This window comes from Cynocephalus volans, chromosome 2 (genome assembly GCF_027409185.1).
Source record: "Cynocephalus volans isolate mCynVol1 chromosome 2, mCynVol1.pri, whole genome shotgun sequence".
NCBI lineage: Eukaryota > Metazoa > Chordata > Mammalia > Dermoptera > Cynocephalidae > Cynocephalus > Cynocephalus volans.
In genome coordinates, this window is record NC_084461.1 from 199,579,320 (window position 1) to 199,605,292 (window position 25,973).

General features: G+C 48.0%; 1 protein-coding gene across 1 annotated transcript in view; it reads left to right on the forward strand.

Moving 5' to 3' along the window:
• Positions 1-693: 693 nt before the first annotated feature.
• Positions 694-25,973, forward strand: part of KIAA1671 (KIAA1671 ortholog) — a 134,167-nt gene continuing 108,887 nt past the window's right edge. Inside the window, exons 1-4 of the mRNA XM_063087992.1 lie at positions 694-2,255; positions 4,434-4,521; positions 7,127-9,907; positions 16,792-16,926. Of these exons, the coding sequence (XP_062944062.1) occupies positions 694-2,255; positions 4,434-4,521; positions 7,127-9,907; positions 16,792-16,926 (4,566 nt within the window). The remainder of the gene's footprint in view (positions 2,256-4,433; positions 4,522-7,126; positions 9,908-16,791; positions 16,927-25,973) is intronic.

Consider the following 25,973-nt stretch of genomic DNA (forward strand, 5'->3'; position numbering starts at 1 on the left):
AAAGATAAGGGCTAAGGACTGGTCTGGTGGGGTTGGTGGCTGAAGCATGGGTGGGTTCCAAGACCATTAACCAGCTTGATGATCCTGGGGACTCCTGCTATGGGTAGCTGTGTGACCTGTGGCTGGTCACTTACCCTCTGTGCTGGTGCTCAGCACGGGGTTGTGATGGGGATCAGCTAAAATACCTCATGTGTGCAGGTTCTGAAATGGGAAAATAATTCGGGTAACAGGGGTGAGGATGTTCCCACTGGGGCCTATGCTGGGAGCATGTGGTGTGAGTTTGGAATCAAACCTGGGTTCAAATGCTGACTTCGCCTCTTGCTTCCTGAGTGACCCCAGGCCAGTTACTTTACCTCTCTGAGCTGGTTTCCTTGTCTGTACAGCAGAGATAATCACAGTAGCTCTTTTTTTACCAGAAGAGCTGGCCTAGAGACTAGCTGAATCAGGAAAAGTCCTAGCAAATGTTTGCACCTTTTCTGCACCCTTTGAGCTGGAAGGAACTTCAGAGACAGCCATTTAGTCCACTCCCCTTGCCCAGAGTTCAGAGAGGTGGAGAGACTGACCCAAACTTGTGCAGTCAAACTTTGACCCAGACGCTGCTTTCTAACTTTTCTTTTTTTTCTTTTTCCTTCTTTTAGCAGTTGCTTCTACATTTTCAATGTTCTTAATCCTCATGGATCCACAACTGTAACCATGGCGACGCGGGTCGAGGTCGGCTCCATAACGACCCTGACAGCAGTACCAAGCCTGGGTGATCTCGACAAAGAGGAGACCCTGAAGCGGACCTACTTCCGCCAGGCTGGCGATGTCCCCTCAGCCCGGATCTTGGAAGGAAAAAGCCCCCTGAGGAGCCCGGCCCGCTTACTTCCCCTGCCAAGACTTGCCCCCAAACCCTTCTCCAAAGAGCAGGCCCCAGACGTGAAATCCCCTGTCTCGTCTTTTCGGCCCAGTCCAACCAGGCTGTGTCCTTCCAGTGGGCTCTCCGGTGAGGTGACAGCAAAGGATCTGGACGAGAGAATGCCTGGTTTGGTGGAGCAGGAGGCGGGTAGTGGGGAGGGCCCGAGGAGAAGCGCGTCCTTGTTCAACAGGGCAGCGTTTCTGCGGCCCGGCCCCAGCACCATGGTTCTCTTTGAAACCACCAAAACTGGCCCCACTCTGGGGAAGGGGGTCAGCGAGGGGGCTCAGGAGGCCAACACAGGTGTATCTCAGGAGCTTCCTGCAGCCTCCCAGCCTGAGGTGGCCACCAAGCCTGCCCTGCCCGCCCGAAAGCCCGCGGGGACCCTTCCCCGAGCAGCCTCCTTGTCACAGGACACAAGGCCAGCCACAACCCAAGAGGAGATAGGCCAAGACCAGCCCCTCTCAAAGGCCAGCAGCATGGAGGATACGGCAGGCCCCACTCCAGAGCCCAGGCCGCGCCTGAAGAGAAGGCCTGTGTCAGCTATCTTCATCGAATCCATTCAGCCTCAGAAGCCGGTCCCTGCTGGAACGGTTGTGGTGGGGAAAGTGCCCCCCACCCCTCCAGAGAAGACATGGGTGAGGAAGCCCAGGCCTTTGTCCATGGACCTCACGGCTCGGTTTGAGAGCAAAGAGGCCTTGCTGAGGAGGGTGGCTGATGAGGGAAATAGGGTATCGGCAGGCCCCACTGCCCAGCGTCGGGGGCCAGAGAGCTCCAACCCGGAGCCCAAGGTGGACAGGGAGTGTTTGGTCAAGGCAGAGGCTTCTTTTCATGACCCAGATTCAGACTTCCTGGATGTGGCCAAGAAAATCCGTGAACGGAAGGAGAAGATGCTTTTTAAGCAGGCAGAGGCAGGCAGCCCCAGATCCCCAGGGGGCTCAGCCAGGGTCACCCCCAGAGATGATCAGGGTCCTTGGGAAGAGAAAGCCAAGCTGGACCGGGAGCCAGAGAAGGCACCAGAGTCCCCTTCACCCAGGTCGGGAAGAGGCCTAGAACTTGCTGAGGTCAAGAACAGAGGGGCTGATAGGGAAGCCCCGGCAGGGGGACAGTGGACTTCCAGAGGGAGCGTCAAGAAGCGCATCAGCCTGTTTGGGGAGGACAGCCTGTTGGCCTTGGCAGCAGAGACTGAACCCCCGCTGGCCACCCCTGAGTGCCCACTGGCAGTGCCAGAGTCCGAGAAAGGGGGCATGAGTGTCCAGGAGCGGATCAAAGGCTGGGCTGCTGAGAGCTCCGAGGCAAAGCCAGAGATCAGGAGGAGCGTGATCCAGGCTCGGCCACTATCGGTGGATTTGACTAAACTGTAAGTGAGCACATCCCACCTGCCTCACTCAGTCCCTGGCTGCCTCCAGCCTCCTCTCAGAGACCCCAAGGGGAAGAAAACCACTGGGCACCTCGCATTTCCTCTCTTGGTTTACTCACAGCCTTGAGAGGAGGTGGGGCTAGTTTCCATTTCTGAGATAAGGATTAGGAAGCTGAGGTGTGGAGAGGTAGCCAGCTCCCCCCTGGGTGTGTCGTATACCAGGAGTGGAGATCAGAACTTTGTGTGTGCTATGTGAGAGAAGTGGGAGTTGTCGTACCCATTTCATAGATGCAGGTTGGGAAAGTGAGGTCCTGGGAGGAAGCTGGGAACCAATGTCATTTTAGCCCAGCCTGTCTCCATAGCTAAGTCTTTCTTCCCTAAAGTTGGAAAACACTTTAGATCATGCCTAAGCCTCCATGGGTGGCCCTAATAATAAAATCAGAGGTGTCAAGATATCTTGGGCAAGTCGATTCCCCTCATTGAGCCTCATGTCTTCATCCGGAAAATGGAAATAATATTAAAACCTTCCTTGAAGGAGTGAGGTAATAAGACTGAGAGAGAGAATGCTGGGAGTTGCTCCACCCACGGGAAGCCCTCCATACATGTGGCTCCAAATGGTGTTAATAATCCAGTTGGTTAATAATGATTTTCCAAGCCTGGGCCACCTCTGACATCTCTTGCCTCTTTGTTTTCCCACAAGTGGCCACAACAGGGAGATGCCACCGGGCGTGATCCACCAGCTTGTTAATAACACACCTGCCACCGGCATACTTTGTCCGGGGTGGAGGTTCCAGGGGCAAGATCTCTGGGCAGACTGCCCTCCTGGCTCTGGGAACCAGGGCAGCCAGCTGGGCCCCAGTTAGACCAGTGGCTCTCAGCACCTTAGAATCACGTGGAAAAATGCCAATGCCTGGGCACCACCCCTAGAAATTCTGATTCAATTGGTCTGGGGAGGGGCCCTCATTTTAGTAGTTTTTAAAAGTTTGCAAGTGATTTTCATGTGCAGCCAGATCTGAGAACCCGTGAGTTAAAGTAAGAGGCACTAGGTGCTAGGGACCTCATATACTTCCCCTCTCTGCATTTTTGAAGGGCCTTGGAGGGGCCTTGTGATGATTCCCGTCTGACAGATGGGGAAACTGAAGCTCTGAGTTTCGAAACACCTCATCACAGCTTCACGCCTCCCAGGAGGCAGACCCTGGATTGCTGAGTGTGGATCAAGTTTAAGTGGTTCAGGGCCGAGCCCGTGGCGCACTCGGGAGAGTGCGGCGCTGGGAGCGCAGCGATGCTCCCGCCTCGGGTTCGGATCCTATATAGGAATGGCTGGTGCACTCAATGGCTGAGTGCTGGTCACGAAAAAAGACAAAAAAAAAAAAAAAAAAAAAACCCAAAAACAAGTTTAAGTGGTTCAGTTTTTCTCCCCGCCCTTCTCTTCAAAGCCGCCAGCCCTGAACTAAGCGTGTGCTACATCTTCAGGCATTTACACCAGAGAACTCTTCATTGATGGGAAGATTCTGGCCTCACTCTCCTCCCCTTTACAAGTGGAGGAACTAGGACCAGAAAGGGACAATGACTCGGCCCTGGTCACCCATAGAGGCAGAGAGAGACCCGTGCCCCGACACGTTCCATGACGGCCCACTGCCCTTGAGTCTGGTGGCCTGTGTGTGGGTGAGGCTGCTGTTGTGCCTGGGATTGCTAACAACAACCATTAATTATCCCTCCTAGGGCATCTTCACTCTTCTCTAAATGCTCACATGTAGCTATTAGGGCCTTGGGTAGCTTCTTATCTGCCCTATAAAAGAGGATGGGGAGGTGTTAATTATCCCTGTTTTATAGATGAAGAAACAGAGGCTCAGGTGAGGTCACAAGCCTGACCCGAGCTCCCACACTGAGGAGGCTGCAGAGCTGGGACCAGCACCCAGCTGTCCTCACCCCAGCCTGCAGCCTCTTCTACCCTGATGATGCTGTGTTTAAGGTAGGCTCTCCCCACCAGACCCTTCCCCTTTTAGCAACTGGAAAGGAAGTGTCCTTTCTCCAAAGATATCAGCCAGTGTGGCTTTGATGATGTCAAGGCTGATTTCAGCCCTGGGCTCCTGAACCAGCGAGAGCCAGTGACAGTGTGTGGGCTGGGGAGAATCTCAGCTTGTGGCTCCATACAAGTAACTCGGATCTTTCCACCAGGTTTTCAAGTTCAGCTTCAAGCAATGAATTCAAATATGAGAGGAGTCCAGAGCTGAGCAGCGAGCTTCCCAAGGAACCAAGAGAAAAGGTAAGTGGTGGCTGTGTTTGGTACATCTTGTTTTCTAGTGGACAGTTACACTTACTGGAAAAAGAGCTTCCATGATCTACCAGACCCAGGAAAGAATCAGAAACCTACCATGCACAACAAAACATTTTTTCCACTAATGGTGGGACTTTTAAAGTCCCTTCTGGAAAGGACTGGCCAGTTAGCTCAGCTGGTTAGAGCATGGTGCTGATAACACCAAGGTCCAGGGTTCCATACCTGTACCGGCCAGCCGCCAAAAAAGCAAAACAAACAAAAAATTTAAAGTCTCTTCAGGGATGATGGGTTGTGATTCCCCACTCCCAGGTATTACATTTGCTCTCCAAAAATGTAATTGTCAGGTATTTATTTTTTTCTGTGCGCAGAGGCAGAGGGACTCGACTTTCTTATCTAAAACTGCCTGCTTTATTAAGATAATGAAATTTAGGTTTAAGATGTCAAGAGAAACTCCCTTAAGTCCCTTTATTATGGTTCTTATTCCCTTCCCCACCCTGTCTTACCACTTAGCAGTAAAAAAAAAAGAGGTAGGTTACTAGCAATTAAAAATTTTTAATTCATCCGTTTGATAAGAAAAAGCTTGTAAAATAACCACGATGAATAACTGGTTTGTGGTTGATGCTTTCTGCAGTTTTAATTTTTTTTTAGCTTTCTTGAGATACAACTGACACATAGTAAAGAGCACAAACATCTCCCTCACATGAAAAAGTTTCCTCCTACCACCTTGTCATCCCTCCCTCCCTCCCCCTGTCCCCAAGCAATCACTGATTTGTTTTCTGTCACCATAGATTAGTTTGCATTTTCTAGACTTTAATGTAAGTGGAACCAGTCATCTTTTTTTGATCCTGCTTCTTCATGCAGTCATTATTTTGAGATTCGTCATGTCGTGGTGTGTATCAATAGTTCATTCCTTTTTATTGCCAAGTAATATTCCATCGTGTTGATAGACCAGTTGGTTTATCCATTCTCCCTCTGATGGGTGAGATGTTTACAGTTTGGGGCCATTACAGATAAAGCCACCATGAACATTTGTGGATGGGGCTTTACGGGGATTTGTATTTTCTTTTCTCTTGGGAGTGGAATGCCTGGATCATATGGTACGTACATGTTTTGTATTTTAAGAAACTTCTGCGGAGTTTTTAAAATATAATGGTGCTTGGTTTCAAGCCCATTTGTACCCATCTCAGTAAATCCCCAACAAAGGTGGACTAACTTTTTTTTAATTTATAACTGCATTTATTCAAATCTTTTTAATTTTATTTTTTAATTTATTTTTATTGAAAAACAATTGATTGTATTGATTGTACATATCTGTGGGGTACAGCATTGAATATCAATACCTGTGTGCAATAGGTGGTGATCAAATCAGTATAATTAGTATATTCAGCATTACACAATGTAATTATTTTTTGTGGCCCTTTACCGATAGAAGGCTGCACTCCAACCAGCTGAGCTAACTGGCCAGCCCCTTCTTGGTAACTGAGTGGCAATGCTCCCCACTCTCAGGGGCAGGGTTTGCCCTGCATCTTTTCCTTGGATCTTCTGAATCATTTCTTTGAAAATGGTTAAGTAAAGCCCCTTATATTTGCATTACAATCCTATAGAGGCAACAACAGAGAGAGCAAAAGGGCTATGTGAAGTTATGGAGACATGGTGTTAATTGTCCTCAAATCTGGGGGATGAGTGTTATTTTCTTTGTAATATACCATTTTAACTATTTTTTAAGAAGAATAATACAAGGAGAAAGTTCTGGAAGGCTCTTCAAGGATCATAAACCATTGACAATAGTTGTTATCCAGGAAGGGGACTGGTATTTTATGCAGGAACAAAAAGGATATGAGCTTTGTCTATATATTTTAGATTCCTTTGAACATTCCTTTGTTTATATTCTATTACATAAATTTTATACAAATAATATATGAATCCATTCTCACTGGAAAAGGAAACAACCCTCTTATCCCCCTTCCCTTGCCACACTTATTTCTATTTTTCTCCAGACAGTTTATCTACATGTGTGTATACACACATGCATGTACAGTGTTTAAAAATGGTTTTATTGTACACTGTTATGCACTCTGCTTTTCTCCCCCCAAGACGATATTTTGTAAGTGTCCTTAGATGTCACGACATTGGGATCCGCCTCCTTCTGCGGTTACAATGCCTGTGTAGTAATCTGTTATTTGCATACGACATGATGCAGCCAGTGTCCTTCAGGTTGGCATTCGGGTTGTTTCTGTGCTCTTTTGCTTTCACATGCAGTGTTGCTTGGGCTTTCTTTTTCATGCAGGCTTGTGCACATGGGCAAAGGCAAAGTCCCGGGAGGCACTTGGCCAGATAAGAGGAGATGAGTATTTTTAAATCATGATAGGTGTGCCACACTGCCCCAAGTCATGCCCAGTTATGTTCTCTCCAACGGTGGCTGTGTCCAGTTCCCATATCCTCACCCACACTGGATGTCTTCAGTCTTGAAAATTGTATGGTGTCTCACTGTTTTAATTTTAAAAGCTGCCATGTCAGTCATCTCACCTCTTCCTGTCCATTTTGAATCCTTTAACATTGGATTGTTTCTTTTTTTTTTTTTCCTTTTCCCCAGCAAAAGGATGGTGTGTCTGCCCCAAGAAGCCCCTGGAAGCCTGGGTCACTCCGGGAAAAGTCTAGGCAGATGGAACGGAAAGACAGCTCTAACCAAGACCCCAACCAATGTCGGGATGAGAGCTCAGTGCAGACTCCGTGCTCTTCTGATGTCACTCCAGAAGATGATGGAAGCTTCCAGACCGTGTGGGCCACGGTATTTGAGCATCGCGTGGAGAGACACACTGTGGCTGACCAGTCGGAGTGTCGTCTCTCAGCCACACCCCCTGGTGATGTGGCCTATGCTCGTGTCTCAGAGCCTAGACCCAGGACTGAGAAAGGCTTTTGGCCAGGGAAGGACCCACCAGAAATGACAAACCTCAAGAAAGAGAACTCCAGGTGGTCTGAAAGTCCTGAGATAGAGAAATTGGGACGAGCTGCCCCTTTGAACAGTGAGCCCAGACAGCTTCACACTCCCCTCCCGGAAAAATGCCCTTTGGGTGAAAAACGTAGTGCTAACCCCTTCCTCAAGCACTTGGACATTCGTCCCACATCCCGGAGGATTGAGCCCAAGTCTGACATTGTGCACACAGTGGGGAAGCGTGTGCACAGTGAGGCCATCTCGACAGCGCCGGAGGAAACAGCGGTCACGCTCCAGAGTGGCAGGTCTCGGCTTTCACTGAAGGGGAGGCAGCTGTCCCAGGAGGTCACCCCTGCTGACCGGGAGTGCAATCTGGAAGGTCAGGTGGGATCCGTCCAAAGGGCCAGTTTGATTTGGGAAGCTCGAGGGACGCATGAGGCCAGTGGGTCAAAGCCTGACTTTCAAGAACCAAAGGATGTATTTGGGGGCAATTGCCCATCACCCAAATGGACAGGTGGGGCAGTGGTGAACTGGCATAAGGCCACCATGGTGGCCAGCGAAGAGCCATGTGCTCCTGAGGCTACCTCTGTGAGGGTCATCAAGGCTGCTGTTTGGGAGGCCCAGAACGAAGGGCCTGAGGGGGCTGAGAAGAAGCCAGGAGGCTGTATTGCAGCAGAAGCAAGGGGTCCACCCTGGGGATGCCCCCTGGGCCCTCCTACTAGAGCTACAGATGAGCCCTCTGAACCCCGAGCACGAGCACATCCTGATGCCTTTTTTGTGCAGAAAGGCTCCCCCTTTGTGGCTGCCAGCATGCGTGATCCAAGGCCAGCCCAGGTGCCGGAGCCTGAAGTCAAAATGCGGAAAGCCAGTCCCATGGACCAGAGGATGGACAGATGGAGGCGGCGGACTTTACCCCATGATGTGAAATTTGACACATTCAGCTTTCTCACCCCAGAAAACTCTTCTAAGGTGGAGCAGAGACAAACAGATTATACCCCCACAGCTGGTGCCTTAAAAAATTCTCAACGATCCCACAATAGGGTGGAGATGCAGGAGGTGAACTCACGTGCTTCACAGGACCAGACTTCCTCCAACGTGAAGCAAGGGTCATGTGCGGAACCCAAGGTGACGTTTTTTGCAGTAACCTATCAGATTCCTGATATCCAAAAGGCAAAGAGCGTTGTTAAGTTGGGGCCTGAAAACTTGCTGGAACATTCTAGAAAAACAGCTCTGCCTGCATCTCCTCATTCTTTAACATCAGCTCTGAACCATGAAGAGTCACTGGAGACTGTAGGCAGTAAAAACTGGTCTAAGGAAAGAGAGCATGAAAATGTAAGCATTTCAAAAAATCTGAAACCGACAGACTGTCCATCATCTGCTGGGGACAAGATTCTGGACCCTTCTAGTGAAAGAAACATTGACGTGGATGCTTTATGGATTCATCGGGCATCAGAAGATGGCACTGGTTCTCAGAACGACTGGAAGGAAAGTGGGAGCAAGATGTCTCCCAGCAGCAGCAATCCCCAAACCACCCCAACTTTGAAAAGTCGTCCAAAAGATCATGTCAGGAGGAGGACCGATATACTCAGTGACACATTCCCAGGTAAAATCAAAGACAGCTATAGATCCAGTGTTCTCGACATCGATGCTCTGATGGCAGAATACAGGGAACAGTCGACCAGAGTCCCTGGAGAGGCTCAGGAGCAGAAGGGGAGTCCAACTGTGGAGCCCAGCAGCTCAGCTCAGGAGAGGCCAGGCCAGCGAGGCGGGGTGGAATGGAGGAGGAAAAGCCTAAGAGAGGTGCCCAAAGCAGAGAGTCTCCGGAAACGAGCCAGTTATGCCGAAACAAGCCACAGTTCTCCTCCTGGCTCAGGCAAGCAGCCAACAGAGACAACGGGGGCAGCCACGAACACCAAAGCTAGCCCTCCTTTGTGGGCTGCACCACACTTAGCTCCTTCTGAAAAATATCCAGGGGCCTCTTCTGTCCCTACAGGGCCTAGGAAAAAAGTCTTGGGAATTGCCGAGGATGAAAAAAAGGCCTTTGCAAGTAAACATCATGGTGCAAAGTGTCAGAATTACATGGCTGAGTTGAAGCCCACTGGTCAAGAGGATCTGGACAGTGGGGCCAGAGTGTCACCCAAATCGCCCCCCACTGACTGGAAGAAAGGGACCTCAAGGAAATTCATCGGGTGCGGAGAGGAAGACAGTGTTGCCCAGTGGAGCGACTACCCACATGACTGTGGACGGTCACTGCTGGATGTCAAAAGGGCCTGTTCAGAGAAGGGCCCTCCTGCCAAAATCCAAGAGGGCCTGTCCATCATGCAGGAAGCCAGAGAGAGGAGGCGAGAGCAGCCCAAAGGGAGGGCCAGTCTCCCTGGGGAGAGTTCTGAGGCCAAAACGGGGCCCTGTCGGTGGGAGTCAGGGGCTCGAGACAGTCACAAGGTGAGTACAAAAGCTCTTTTAATTTTGTCAAACATTGATTAAGCATCTAAGCCAGGGGTCTCAAAGTCAGGTCTCATGTGGGCCACATGAGTACATAAATGAGTGAAGTGAAGCTGGGTGTGAGATTCTAGGGAGTGGTGGGGATTGTGGCAAGTGGGGAACTCATGCCCTATCTGAAGGAAGCCACCGCTTGACACACGAGAATGGTTCTCGACACATGAGAATGGTGGCCCTGAAATGGCAGACCTCATTTATCAAGAGAATCTGAAAATCTAGATTTTTATGTGTAATACCCACATTAGGAGATGAGGACAACTTATTGAAAAATGTCATTAACTTCAAGCACTACTTGTCTGCTGGCTCCATGTGTCCTATGACCACCTGTTCAAACCTCTGGCTGAGAACAATGGTCACAATAGGTATCAACGATAGCTTTATTGAACACCTGCTGTATACCAGTGTGTTGTATCATGTGCATTATTGTATCCCCAGTATCCAGCGTTGTGCTTGACATTTTGTGAACATTCAGGAAATATTTGTTGAGTGAATGAAGGAGCAATCTTATATGAGCCTCAAAAGAGAGATCACACAGAAGCAGACCCTTGCAAGTAGTACTTTTTAGGAGGTGATCCCAGGAACAATTGGTGGAGTGGAGAACTGAGGCAGAAGGTATGGGTGCCACTCGGGCAACTGAGGCTCAGTCTCATGAGGGACCCCTAGGAAGCAGCATAGAACATTTCTTGAGTTCTGTCCAAAGGGCAAGGGACCTGGAGTATGTATTTTCCAATTCCTTCTGTCCGTGCCCGAAGCTGTTTCAGGTGTTATTAAAATTCAGGTTCTTATATCCTGGCTGGTACCAGGCTCAATGGTGGAGAGAAAATTCTCACACAGTAGGACACCACTGGACATGCCACTGGCTTGTACTTGAGTGTTGGGCAGGGTGCTGACAATGTGTACCATAAGTATGATTATCTTCTTGTACAGATGGAAAAACTGAGGCTCAGAAGTTAAGTAACTCATCTCAGGTCACACAGCGGCAAGTCGCCAAGCTAGTGTGTGAACCCAAATCTGGTCTAATACCCAACAGTTAGTGGCCACTTTCTAACAGGCTGTTCTGGTGAATGAAGAGCCTTGAAGGTGGGGAAGAAATCTGTAGCATAGAGGCCACCCTCAGGAGGCTTTTGATCTCTGTGGGAGGATTAGACACTGTGGTCCAAGCCCAGGAAATGATATGGTGCAAGGTGAGGTGAAGAGGCCCAGGAAGGGGTCCTAGAGGAGGTGCTGGCATGACCCCAACCTGGGGGGATGGGCATGAGTTTGGATGGGCTGATTAAGGGAGGTAAGGGCATTCTCAGCAGAGGTATGGCATGCACAAAGGTTTGGAGGTGGGGAAAAAACATGGTATGTTCTGGGGGCCGTGTGGAAGCTGACTTAGCAGCTCCCTGTGTGTTGTGGCGTCAGCAAACCAGGGCCCAAATCCCACCTTTGCTGCTTGCAGGCCCAGGGATTAAAGACAAATGCTTTCACCTCCCTAAGCCTGAGTTTCCTCATCTGTAGAAGAGAGTAGGAGTCCAGCCTGGAAGGGGATGCTGTGGAAATGAAACAATAGGATTAGTAGCAGTAGAGATCATGAAATGAGGGTTTGCCTCAAGCTAAGAGTGGTGTATTAGTCAGGGTTCTCCAGAGAGACAGAATCAATAGGATATGTTATAATTATATGAGAGGGATTTATTAGGGGAATTAGATCACGTGACTACGAAGAAAAGTCCCATGATAGGCCGTCTATAAACTGGATGCTGGTAGTAGCATGGCTCAGTCAAAGTCTGAAGGCCTCAAAACCAGGGAAGCTGATGGTGTCCTTGGTGTAAATCCTGGAACACAAAAGCTGAAGAGTCTTGAGCTCCGATGTCCACGGACAGGAGGAAGAGTGGATCCCACCTCCTGCGGATAGAGAGAGCTTCACCTCTTTTCTTTGTCTTTTATTCTTTCTGGACCCCTAGTGGATTGGATGGTTCCCACCCACACTGAGGGCAGGTCTTTCCCACCCAGGCCACTCAGACTCTCATACTAATCACTGCTGGAAGCACCCTCATGGACACACCTAAAAAGATAGCTTTACCATGTTTCTCAGCATTTCTTCATCTAACCGAGTTGACACCTAGCATTAACCTTTACAAGTAGATAAATGGTAGAGTCGGGCTTTGAACCCATGTCTCTCGGAGAGGCCAAGCTACCCACTATGTTCAAGATCATAAAGACTCTGCTGCTTGTCCGCTGTGTGTAAAGCAGTCACTTCTCCTAGCCTCAGTTCCACACCAGAGTTACTAGGCAGAATGGAGTTAAGTACCCAGCACTGCCTGCCCCGTGTGCTTCCCGAGAAGGGTTTCACCTGTCCCCACCTCCAGGTTGTTATTGTGGCAACAGCGGGAGAGGGAAGAGGCCGTGGAAATGCGACACTTCAGCCCTTTGCCAGCATCTCGCTCAGGGGCCCACTGGCAGCGGGAGCCGGGGCATTGCGGAGGGGGCACCTGGCCTGGCTCTGTCCCCTAGCCCAGCCTTGGACACCCGCCTGGAATATGCAGGCCCCAGGAGTGCTGGTTGTCAAGGGATCTGTTTTCTCACTAAGGGATTGGGAAGCCTTGGACCAGCTTCCTGGTTCTCTTCTCTCCAAAGATCTTTGGTTTTTGACCTTTTCGAGAAACAACCAAAACAAATGCCGAAATACAAAATGTTGGTTGTTAAAAATTCAGATCTCGCAGGGAGAGGTGTAGAAAGTAAAAGATGAGTTCCCCCAGATGCAGCCACCGTTACAGTTTTTGATCTCCTTTGGCACTTTTCCGCATTGCATGGTCACTTACCAATCATATATATATTATTGATTGTCATATGCCAATTTGTCTTATGGCAAAAGTAGTGGGTGCTTGTGTTAAAATTTAAAATATTATACAAACATACATTTTAGAAAGAAAATCTCCCCCAAACAATGAGTTTGGTGCATAAACTAGAACACACACATCCCTCCAGGCCCATTAATTGTTCTCAACCATGGGTGATTTTGCCCCAAGGCATATTTGACAATACTTGGAGGCATTTTTTGTTGTCACATACAGGGAAGGGGAAGAGGTTGAGGCCAAGGGTCCTCCTCAACATCCTGCAATTCACAGGACAGCCCCAAATGTCCACAGTTTGGATGCTGAGGAACCCTGGTCTAGACACACATACAGATATAGATAAATACATAGGGTTTTAATGGAAACATGGCAACATTCTACAGAAAATCTTGCAACTTGCTTTTTTTTTTTTTTTTAACAGTAATTATGCATATTCGATCACCTTATTCTTTCTAATGGCTGCAAAGTATTTTGTTATGTGACCGAGCCCAGACCTTTTTTACCTGGCCCCTTGTTGATGGATATTTGGGTTGGTTTGAATGTGTTAGAAACAGGTCTGCAGTAAGAATCTTGACACACGTCTTTGCTGCCCTGGATGAGGATCCTTGACTGACAGAGCATTCTGCTAAAGTACCCTGAAAAGGGTGTGATTATTATTAAGGTGATCTTTCCCTCCCTTCCTTCCTTCCTCTCTGGTTCTCTCTTTCTTTTTCACTTAACAAATATTTATTGAAACTCTGTCCCAGGCCTGATTGTAGTATGTCATATACTTAGATTATTTATTTTAGTTTTAAAAGAGAGAATATTTCACAAGGCTCCCAAAATACTTAAAGGTACAGAATAAAATTTCCCCCAATACCTTTCCCCAGCCATCCTCACGTTCCTCCCCATCCAGTAATCACTCTTCTTTTTTGGTCCAAATTCTTTTAGGGTTTCTTTCTGAAAACACAAGCGAATGTGAATACATATTCTTATTTTGCCTCCACTTTCTATAGAAGAGAGCATTTCCTACATGTGGTGGAAACTTTGGCTGCACACACACAGGGAATCCTAAAAGCTTTAAAGTCTGGTCTTCACCCTAGACCTTAGGTCAGAATTTCTGGGGTGAGGCTGCCTTTGTTATTTCGAAAGCTCTCCAGGGAATCCTTGGGTTGAGGATCTCTGTTGAATCCACAGGTTTTCCATCTGCCTTTTTTTCATATAATGCATTGTAGAGAGTTTTGGGATTCGGCCCACAGAGAGTGTCCTTGTTGTTTTGATTGCGGAATTCTTGTTTAACCTTCCTCTGTTTATGGTATTTACGATCTTTTGCTGTGACGGACGACCCATGCACAGACATCATATTGTACACCCTGCAGCTATATCCGTGGGTTCAGGCTGGCGATTGCCTAGCCGAGGGTGAATGTGGCTGTGATTTTGCAGGGTCATGCCAGTGTGCCCTGCAGCGGTGCTCTGTCTGTTTATATCCTCAGCAGCTGTGTGCTTGAGGCCCAGTTCCCCTCAGCCTTCCCCAGCCTATCAGACTTCTGGATTTCATTCATGAGTGCCCCTCACCTCAGTGAGGATTAGTTTGCTTTCTCCTGTTCTGTGTGAGGGGGGCATCTTGTTAGGTTGTGAGGACATTTGTGTTTCTTTCCTGTAACCCACTTGCTTGTGTTCTCCTTGCTTTTTGTTGTGAAGTTGGTCCTTTTCTCATTGATTTCTTAAAGTTCTTTATTAAGAGATGAACGCTTTGCACTTGTATGATTTGATTTCTCCATGGAAACAGTCCTGGACTGCAAATTGGGCAGACGTGGGATTAAACCTTAGCTTATGTGACTCTGAGCACTTCCCCAGACTTCCCTGAGCCTCAGTTTCCTCATCTGTGGGATGGGGATCCTGCCTGCGGCATGGACTTGTTGGAGATTTATCATGAGACAATGTATGGTCAAGCCTCAGACCCAGGCCCTGGTGCGAGGGAAGTTTGAGGAAATCAGAGGAGGCACTTCAGGGATGCGTCTAACCCTCCATTCATTTGGTACATTTAATAAGTGTACTGAACCCTGAACCCGTGCGGGCCCCGTTCTAGGTGCTGGGCTGCTGGGAGGCCCCTAGACGTGACCCAGCCCACCATGTCAGGCAGTGTATCAGGATTCTAATTTCTCTACATCCTTACCCACACTTCTTATTGTCTGTGTTTTTGATTATAGCCATCCTGGTGGGTTGGGTGTGAGGTAGTATCTCATTGTGGTTTTGATTTGTATTTCCCTCGTGCTTGGTGATATTGGACATATTTTCATGTGCTTATTGGCCATTTGTATACCTTCTTTGGAGTAATGCCTATTTAGATCCTTTGTCCATTTTTTAATTGGGTCGTTTGTCTTTATTATTGAGTTCTCATTGTTTACATTTTGTGGATACAAGTGCCTTCTTGAACATATGATTTGCAGAAATTTTCTCCTACTCTGTGGGTTGTCTTTTCACTTTCTTAATGTGCCTTTTAAAGCACAAGAGTTTCTGGTTTTGACAAGGTCCATTTTATCTATTTTCTTTTGTTGCTTGTCCTTTTGGTGTCTTAACTAAGAAACTGCTGCCTAATCCGAGGTCTTGAAGATTTACACTTATATTTTCTTCTCAGAGTTTTCTAGTTTTAGCTCTTATATTTAGATCTTTGATCTGTTTTGAGTTGATTTTGGTATAGGATGTGAGGTTTGCAGCGTGTGTTGAAGGTACAGTCTCAGCTTTGTTGATGGGGTGGAGAAGAGAATGGAGGTCACCTCAAGGGTGTTGGCTTGCCCAGCTGGGGGATGGGCATAGCAGGAGAGGAACAATTTTGGAGAGGAGGGATGGAGAGACCGGCTTTGAGCATGTGGATCTGAGATGAGTGTGAGCTGCCAAGTGGGAATGTTGAATGGGCAGTGGGATCCACTTGTCTGGAGTCCCAACTGAGAGACAGAATGGGGAATCATCTGGGTGTAGGTAGCCATGTTTTGGGGGCATGAAGGACATCTCAGAGGGGATGACATAGCAGAAGAGAAGGTTCTGTGGCTGGCCCAGGACATGTGGGGAAGCTGAAAAGGAACAGCCAGGGAAGTAGGAGGAAAACCAGTGGGTTTTTCTCCCAAGGGATCAAGAAAAGAGGCTGTAAGGGAAGGGATCAAGAATCCAGCACTGTTCTTCCTGATGCTTTGTGCTCTTAGGCAGATGCCTCCTCTCTCTGGGCCTTTCTTTCTTTGTATGGGGAGAGGGTGAGGCATGCAAAAAATAAATTCTGAAGTCCTGTATTTACTGACCTGTGAATTTTTCCTCTATATATAACTGAGTGGAAAAAATGACAGGATTCAGATGAGATGTACTAGGGGTACCTTCCTATTCATGCACCACTTTCTCTATATAACTGTGTGTGTGTGTGTGTGTGTGTCTGTATGTGTGTGGATGCATGGAGAGCTGTTTAAAATAAGGTCACCAAGAATTACCCATGTGTGTGTGTGGGAGGGGGAATGCATGGAGAGATGTTTAAAATAAGGCCACCAAGAATTACCCCTGTCAGTAATGAGGCTGCCTAACATTGATGGAGGGCGGTCCACATGCCAGGTGTGGCAGAGACCACTTGTTAGCGAAGCCAGCTGCCCAAAACTTGTGTATGTCTGCCCCCTGGTGGCTGTACTGTGTCGTCCGCTTTCCTTGCGCCGTTCCTTACTTGGTTCTCCCACGCACCCTAGAAGCTGGGTGCTGTTATTACTGTTCCTTTCCCAGATGATTGAGGCTCAGAGAGATTAATGCACTCACCTCAGGTCACACAGTTATTAAATGGCTGAGTCTAGACCTCAAACTTGAACCCAGACCCCAAACCTGCTGCCTCCACCTGTTACCTCCTACCATTAAGTTAGGGGGATTTCTGGCAGTTTTTCTTTTTTGCCCTTTTTGGTTCAGAATGGACTCTCAGTGTGACATATTTTTCCTCTAAATAGGAAAGACCCTGGTAAAGTTCTTTTCTTGTGTCCTGTGTCTCAGGTGCCACTGCGGGACCTGGAGAAAGAGGATGCCCTCCAGGATAATGAAAAACTGCTCCGGCAGGTGTCGCCTGTGGCTTTGGGCCCCCGGAGGAGCCACAGCTTCTGCAAGGACAAGAGGAGCGGGCACTTTGTGGTAAGTGTCACGAGCATGGCAGAGAGGAACTCACAGGCAATGTTGGTTGTCAGATATGGCTGTGAACGTGGCACATGGGGAGTCAAGGCTGGTCCAGGCCTGAGGGGGTCGAGGGTGGGCAAGACACTGTCAAAAATCTGGTGTTGCCTGACTAGCTGTGCTGGTTCGTGACGTGAAAGGTGTTTGGTGATTCTTCTGGGGAAGTCTTCCCTCCTCTTGGGTTTCCAGCTCAATGTGGAGAGGTAGCCCCAGCTGCCTGGCATAGAGCTGTTAAGAGAACATGTGCTGGGGTTTGAAAGTCCCGGGTTCAAATCCCAGCTCTGTCTCCTCTCAGACTCTTTGAGATTTTGAGCAATTTACTTAATATCTCTGCACTTCAGTTTGTTCACCTGGAAAACAGTATATTGACCCCCGTTTCTTCAGCTTTGTTGCAAGGATGGAGTAAGATTGTGTGCAGGAGCCAGCATGCTCGGGTAATGAGCTTGGTAACTGGCAGCTGTGATGATAACAGGAGACAGTGGGAAGCTGGTTCTGGAGCCAGACTGCCCAAGTTCAGATTGTAGATCTGCAAACATTCATATGTGCCCTTGGATAGGCCTCTGGCCTCAGTTTCCTCATCTGTAAAATGGGGATGGTAGTAACAGTATCTGCTTCACAGGGCTGATGTGGGGCTCAGATGATATCATGCATGAAGTGCTTAGCCTGGTCCCAACACACAGCAAACACTTAGTAAGTGTTATCGTCACTTTATTATCGTGTATGTTTTCGAGTCTCCATTTAGCTGTTGCTTCGCTCTGACTCCTTGTGCCAGCACTTCCTGTCTCGCAACCTGTTTCCTCACTTGTGGAAGGAGGTGGATAAGTGGTGAGCAAGGCCCTGGGGAAGCTGTCTCCTCTGGGAGCCTCAGTTTACCCAGGTGAGTTCCAGGGCCTCGCCACCTCCAATGATTTTCTGTGATTTTCTTTCTCTTTTTTCTTTCTTTCTTTCTTTTTTTTGACTTCAGTTTCATGATATTTGGAGATCTGCTAGTTTTACACTTGCTCAAGAAGTCTCTTCTGGGTCCCCTTTCCCAGGTGGGGGCATCTAAGATAGGCAGCTCTTTGACGAGGCAATGCTAGTGCTGCTCACGAGGGCCTTTTTGATTGCACAGCTCCACGTGTTTCAGCGAGACTTGGGCCTCATGAGTTAGAGACACAGGATCACACATTTAAATCCCACGTCCATCCTTTCCAGCTTTATGGCCATGGGCAAGAAACTTCACTCGCCTGAACCTCGATTTCCTCCTCTGTAAAATGGGGGTGAAGAAGCTGCTCTGTCAGGGTTTGTGCTAGGACCTGATGGAGAACAGCCACAACAGAGTAAAAGAGCCTGACTGACGGGCTGAGGCGATCCCGGCCAGGCTTCTGCTGAGCAGCCCTGGGAAGTCTCCTCGAGGGCCCAGATCCCAGCCACAGACTCACACACATTTGAAACCTGCCGGATTGTTTTGCTAAACGTTCTCTTCCACTGATTTCTCTCTCACCCTTTTCTCCATTCCCTCTCAGGTGGCACCGACTCAGCTTATCTGATTGTACTTGAACTTTTGAGTGTGCGTGAAGATAAAGGTTATGGGCAGCAGAGCATTTAAAACCTGTCTCTTTGTAGTCTCTGCTTGCTGGCATCCTCCCTGGTCACCCAGCTCCTCTTCTTTCACTCTCTGTCATTGAGGAGCCTTTGTCCTTGAAGTCCTTGGGCAGCTTGCCTTGGCTCCCTCCTTCTGGCCTCTGAGGCCCCTGTCCCGCCACTGCCTGCTTGATTTCCTCCTCTCTGGAGGTGGGTGAGTGGAGGGACTTAGCCCGAACCCAATAGGGCTGGGGCCTCAGACCTCATTTCGATGCTTTCAGGCCTCACGCCTGCAATTCTGGGGAGTGACCACAAGGGGGAGGTGGTGCTCAGCTCACTTCCTGGTGGCTCCAACAGCCCAACTAGGAGGGACCTTAGCATTGGGCTCGGGAAGCTGAAAAAGTGGGTTTAAATTCCAGCTCTTCCACTGTGTGACCTTGGGCAAGTGACTTGATGGATCTCATTGAGCCTCAATTCTTTTCTTCTATAAGATGAGGATGGTTCTTTCTGACCTCAAGAGTATTTTTGTGAGCAGTAAATGAAATGACCCAACACAGAGTAAATTCTCAATTAATGCCTCAGCTACAGTAGTGGCTTTTCCTTCTTTCTTTGCTTCCTCCTTTCCTTATCCTTTCCTTCTCTTCCACGTTTTCTTCCCTTCCTCCTACTTCTCCTCCTCCCCTCTCTCCCTCCTTCTCTCCTCTCCCTTTTTTCCCACCTATCCAACTCTCTCTTTAGAAATGGGGAAACTGAGGCCCAGAGAGAGGACCTGGATTAGCCAGGGTGACCCACCAGATGGGGACTGGGGTTCGAGCACCTGCTGGCTGCCCCTTCTCTCTGGAAGGTGGTTCTGCCTGCATTTTGTACCTGGTGAGGTGGTGAAGGGGATTCCTGATAGATGTCGTCTGCTGTTATTCCCATCGCTGCTGCGGTTAATGACTCTGTGCTGTTCCGTTCCCATTTATGTCCAGGTCCATCTCCATTTTTTGAGCCTGTGCCTCAGGCCTTCTCAATCCCCACTCCAGTCCCATCTTAGAGAGTGTGAATCCCATTTTGCAGAGAAGGAAGGTGGCTCAGAGTGGTTAAGCAACTTGCCCAAGGCCACACAGCACCTGGGAGCTGTGATGGAAACCATGCCTGTCTCACTTCCAGTATTGGACCTGGGCCCTTCCTGCCATGGGACTGGGCTTTTGGCCTGCCACCAGCCCCTGCAGCCCTGCTCACCCCTTGGACCTGCAGAGCTCCATGTATTAGCTTCATGAGGAAACAAGATACCCCCGAGCCCTGGGATGCCCCCTGGGGCTGAGAATGTGATATTTGTTCAGCAAGGGGTTAGCTACCAGCTGTTCTGGTGCTGCCACCCTCTGCAGGGTGCCTGGGACCTGCAAGGGCTGCTGCCAAGCTGGTTTGCATAGCCCCACCCACATCTGGCTGAATCACAGGCTGGTCAGGGCCTGAGCAAGAGGTCAGGCCAGCCTGGCCCTACCACTTACTGGAGGCCATGAGCAAGTGCGATGACCCCTCGGGGCCTCTCTTCCTCCTCCGTAAAATGGGGAATATTAGGAATAACAGTGCCTAACACTTACAGTGCTTACACTGGTGTAGATACAATTATTATCCCCACTGTACAGATGGAGAAACTGAGGCTCAGAGCCAGTAAGTACCTGTCCCAAATTCTGTTTCTGGAGTCTGTACTGTTTAACCCTCTGTTGCACTGCTACCTATGCTACCTCGTAGTGTGGAAGGAGGATGGAAGTGAAAGCAGGTGATGCTTTTAAAGCACTTAGCACAGTGCTGGCACAGAGTGACGGCTTGGTAACTATTAGCCTCTGTTATTGCATGATTAATTGTTATTTGTTGTCAGGTTTTTCCCTATGTTCTCTTGAAGAGCTGATAGGAAAGGAAAGTGTCTCCAGTTTTTGAAGTTTTTCTGTAGTTGAGGAAACTGAGGCCCGATGAGGGGAAATGTCTTGTCCAAAGTTCTGTGGCAGCCAGAGGCAGAGCTGGGACTGAAATTCAGTCTTTGTGACTCGCTGGCTGGTGCCCACTGCTCTTCCCTCTCTTCCTTGTTCCTTTCAAGGTCTCCTTAGGACCTCAAGTCCACATGGCAGGTCCAAGTCCCCTGCTGGTCCTGCTCCCTCCCCTCTTTGTCTCATGAAGTGAGCTTTGTTCCGCACTCTCTAAAGGATCATAAAACACACTGACTCAGTTGTGGACCATGACCTTGGGCCACAGATCACCCCAGAGGCCCCTTCTGTGACCTCAAAGGTGGAAATTCACCAGCTGTGGGGTTCCCTGCTATGGGGCACATAGGTGGCCTCTGGTAACTTCTAGAATTTTCTCTCAACTCCCCAAACCCATCGGTCTGCATCTGCTGGCTCATTTAGTCATGAACTCATTCCCTTTTTGGGCCTACTGTGTACTACACGCTGCATGAGGGGGTCCTAGAGATTTTCTCCCTCAGCCTCCTGGAGTTCACAGTCCAGGGGGCTCCTGAAGATGGGTTGGGGGGTTCACTTAGGTGAAAGGAGGGGTAGAGGGAAGGGGACAGGGAACTAGCACGTGTGAAGGTGCATGGGTGGGTGGGCTTGGAGGACAGTGAATAGGCCAGTTTGGTGGAGGGGGAGTGTTTGAGGGGTCCATTCCTTTTTTGGACAAGTATTTGTCTGTGTGCCAGGTGCTGTGCTGGGCAGTGGGCTACAGACCTGAGTAGGACAGAGACAATAAACAAGGCAGATGAGGAACTGCAGTGGGCTCCAACAGCTGCTGTTTCTTGAGCACTTACTATATGCCAGGCACTGTGTCATGTGCTTTACTTGCATTTCCTCATGTAATTTGTTCAGAGTTTAAGTCTCCCCAGAGGAGGCAGAATGTGTTTCCATTTGGGGAGGGCTAACAGAGGTGGCAGCACTTGTTTTAAGTCTTGAAGGATGAACAGGTGTTTGGCCAGACAGCTGTTGTCTGGGGAGAAGTGCTTTGCCCCTGTAGAGGGAACAGTTTGGACAAAAGTTTAGAGGCTTGAAACTGTGTTCTATACAGTGGATGTAACCTAGAGTCCAGGAGATGTTCTGGATTCTCTTTTAAACTTTACTTTGATGGGTCATGCCCGGACACCACCAGTGTGTTTCAGTGCTGAGCTCAGACTTTCCCATATCTCTTGCTAATGAAGCCATGGCCCTTGCTTTTAAAGGTGGCACCATGTTGTCATCATACCACCATTTTTGTACTCAGCATTTGCGAGGGCAATCATTTGACGAGTTGAAAGCATTTGGACCTGATGATTTATTGTAATGACTGGAAAATGCGGGAAGGGACATTTGGATTCTGATTACGATAGTAATTCCTGTGAGTGTAATCAACTTGAGATAAGAGGGAATTGTGAGGTAGGACAATTCTTGGTCCCAGTTAGAGATTCCGTTCGAATTTCAGTTGGTTGACTGGGTGTCCAAATGGGTAGGAAAGATCAAAATAAAAGACCATATAAGAATGGCTAAAAATAACTCATCAAAGATTGTGATGGAAAAAAACACATCATGAATAAAGATTTTATGGCATCTTATTTGCGTAGCAGGTGCACTCTCCTTCCCCATAATGCATTGCTTGGCATTCCCACATTTGATGGTGGGTCTCTGCTTGTGTCATGTTGAACTGAGTGTGTATCAAGAATGTGGCTCACTGGCTTAACTGAAAGGGCTGGTTCGCTTTGCACAGCAAGATGTCCAGAGGTGGGCAGCTGCTGGCCTGGTCAGCATCTCAGAGTCTCCTGGGCTTTCCTTCATGCTTCCAAGAAGGCTGCCCCTCCTCCAGGCACCAGCTCCACTTCTAGTCAGGAAGAAGTAGGATGCCAGAAGGGCCATGTCAGCTTAGTCTGCCCTCTAAATCAAGAAAGCAGAAGTTTTTTCCAGAGTGCTCTTCAGTAGACTTTCACTTACATACCATGGGCAAGAACTGGGTCATATGGCCTGTCCTCGCAGCAAGAGCCTGGGAGAGTCAATGTTCAAGTCTTCTAGCCTCTGTCATGGAAGTTGTTCAAGTTGGAAATGGTCGCTGGCCATTCAACAAATAGAATTCTTTATTACACAGTATGAAAGAAAATGTGGGTTGTTGGGTTCTTGACAAGGAAGAACCAAACCAGGATATGGGCCAAGAGAGAAAATTTGCCAAGTGTAAGTCTGCTGGGATGTGAGATATAAGCTGGGTACTGGCCTTCAGGGATAGGAAGTCACAAGCCCTTGCCCTCCAAGGCTCCCTTGTCTGCTGGGGACCAGGGCTCAGAGAAGGGAAGGGAGGCTGAGGTGGAAGAGACAGGCAAGGTGGGAGCTGGCCTAGCAGCCAGAGTGACCCTCTCTGCCTGGGTGGGTCAAGATGTTGTATGTACTATGTACTGGAGCACGAGTGTGGAGCTCGGTGGGGAAAGACAGGGCAAGTGCCTGGGGCTCTTAGGAGGCCAGGAATCCTCTGACACATGGCTCATTCTGTTTGCTAATTGCTTCTTGCCTTTCACTACTAGGTGGAAAGGGATGGAGAATTAAGCAAGTTATAGCTCAGCTGATGAAAGTTCATTTTCTGAATTGAAACCAGCCAGACAAGAAAGCTTTTCTTTCCTAGGTCTTAAATGCAGTTGACCAGTTGTGCCTGAGATTTGGGAGTATTTGGTATTCATCTTTTTACCCAGTTATCTTTTCACCCATCCATCCGTTTACTCACCCATCCATCCACCTATCCATTCAGCCATCTATCCACCCACTCATCTTATCTGCATCCATCCATCCATCCACCTATCCACCTATCCACCTATCCATTTATCTGTCAATCCGCGCATCCATCCATTCATCCATTTTCTAACCAGCTATTCATACAAAGTTCTAAGGATATAAAGATGAATAAGTTAGTTTCTATCCTCATTACTCACAATTATAGACTATAAACAAGTAATTATATAGTCCAAGATGATACATACTAGTCATTCATTTATTTAGTCACCTCCTTGTGTATTCAGCTGACATTCATCGAGCACCTGCTATGTCCTGTGCTGTTCTTGACCCTCCAGGTACAGCAGTGAACAAGACAAGTGTGGGTGCTTCCCTCCTGGAGCTCATACTCTAGTGTGGGGGGACAGACACTACACAAGTAGTGACACTCAGAAGAGAGATACTTTCAGATATTACCAAGTGCTATGAAGAAAATAAAACCGAGTGTTGGGAATCAAGAATGGCTGGGGAGAGGGTAGTTGGGGCTATTAGGTAGTCAGGGAGGGCTTCTCTAGAAGTGGCTGAGACTTGAAGGAGGAGGATCCAGGCATGTAGAAGAGTCAGAGGGAGAACATCAGGCAGAGGGAACAGTGGGTCCAAAGGTCCTGGGACTTGTTTTGTTTAATGATGATGATGATGTAATCGGGGTGGAGTGGAGAGGGCAACCCTTAGGGTCAGAGTAAGGGGCTTGGTTTTATGCCTGTAGGAGGCCCTGAGGAGCCTCGATGATATGCAAGTTCCATAAGAGGTGTCCCTCTGGTGGACACTGCAGAGAGGGGGTTGGAGAGGGTAACCTGGGAGCAGGGAGACCTGTTGGGGTTTGCCCCAATCTGGGCAAGACTATTTAAAAAAATTTTGGGTTGTTGTTATGGTTAAATATAAATAACATAAAATTTACCACTTTAAACATATTAAGCATACAAATACAGTGTCATTAAGTACATTCACAATGTTGTGCAGCCATAACCACTACCCATTTTCGGAATTTTTTCATCATCACAAGCAGAAACTATACCCAATAAGCACCAGCTCCCCATCGTCCCCTCCTACAAGCTTCTGGTAAGCTCTGTCCTACTTTCTATCTCTGAATTTGCCCGTTCTAGGTATCTCATATAAATAGAATCATACAACATGTGGACTTTGTGTCTGGCTTCTTTCTCTTAGCATAATGTCTTCGAGGTTCATCCATGTTGTAGCACGTGTCAGCACTTCATTCCTTTTTAAGGCTGAATAATATTCCATTGTATGCATATACCACATTTTTTTTTAATCCATTCATCTGTTGATAGTACTTGGGTTATTTCTACCTTTCGGCTACTGTGAATAATGCTGCTATGAACATTGATGTACAAATATCTGTTTGAATCTCTGCTTTCAGTTCTTTGGGGTATATATGTAGGAGTGGAATTGCTGGATCATATGCTAATTCTATGTTTAATTTTTTGAGGAACTGCCATACTGTTTTCCACAGCAGCTGCACCATTGTGCATTCTTACCAGCAACTCATGAGGGTTCTAATTTCTCCACATCCTTGCTACACTTGTTACTTTCTGCTTGTTTGTCTTTTTAAATAGCCATCCTAATGGGTGTGAAGTGGGAGCTCATTGTGGTTTTTATTTTCATTTCCATAATGACTAATGATGTTGGGCATGTTTTCTTGTGCCGAGTGACTAGTTGTCAAGTCTATCTTTGGAGAAATGTCTATCCAAGTCTTTTGCCCATTTTTGAATCAGGTTTTTTTGTTGTTGTTGTTGAGTTGTTAGGAGTATTACATACATATTCTGGATATTAATCCCTTATCAGATATGTGATTTGCAATTATTTTCTCCCCTTCTGTGGGTTGTCTTTTCACTATCTTAATAGAGTTTTTTGATGCACAAACATTTTTAATTTTGGTGAAGTCCAATTTAAACCATCTACTTTATCTTTTGTGGCCTAGAAAATGATTTTTTAAATGAAAAGGTAATATACATACAGAAAAGGGCACATGTCCTAAGCCAGATGGCCTGGGTTTGAATCCAAGCTCTGCTATTTACCAGCTATGTGACCTACTGGTTAGAAATGCAGTGAGGTTAGATGAGTTGATGTGTATAAGGCTATTAAAGCGCCTGACTCCTGGCAGGTGCTTTATAAGTGTTTTCTGTTATTGCTGTGACTCTATACTAGATATTGAGTTGCTACGTAACAGATACTTTCCTAAACACTGTACAAACATTATCCCATTATCCCATTTTATCCTCATAAACGCCTTCATCATCCCCATGCAGCTCGTTTTTTAAAAATTTTGTTTAGCAATGCTTACTTATCCCATGTAGCTCTTATGAGACTCGCTGAGCCCCATTTCCTGGGACTAAGTGACCTCACTATATCCTGAGGTGCCAAGAAGATGCCCATTTTAGAGATTCTGAACCTGAGGCTCAACTGGCTTGTGGACACAGTGAAGAAACAGCGTCATGGGGGTTGAATCCTGGCCTGTGGACTCGCCCCTTGCAGCTCGGGAGGGGAGGGGCGTCTCTTCCCCAGGTGGAAGTAGAATGGCATTCTGTCTGCCTGGATTCCATTTTGGCAGTGTCACCTGGAGCTCCCAGGGTTCTGTGGGCTCCCTGACACCGAGGCTGCAGAGGGCCCCAGCTGGGTGCCCACCTGCCCGCAGGAGACTGATGAATGAATGACAGTGACACCTGCTGGCCTTGC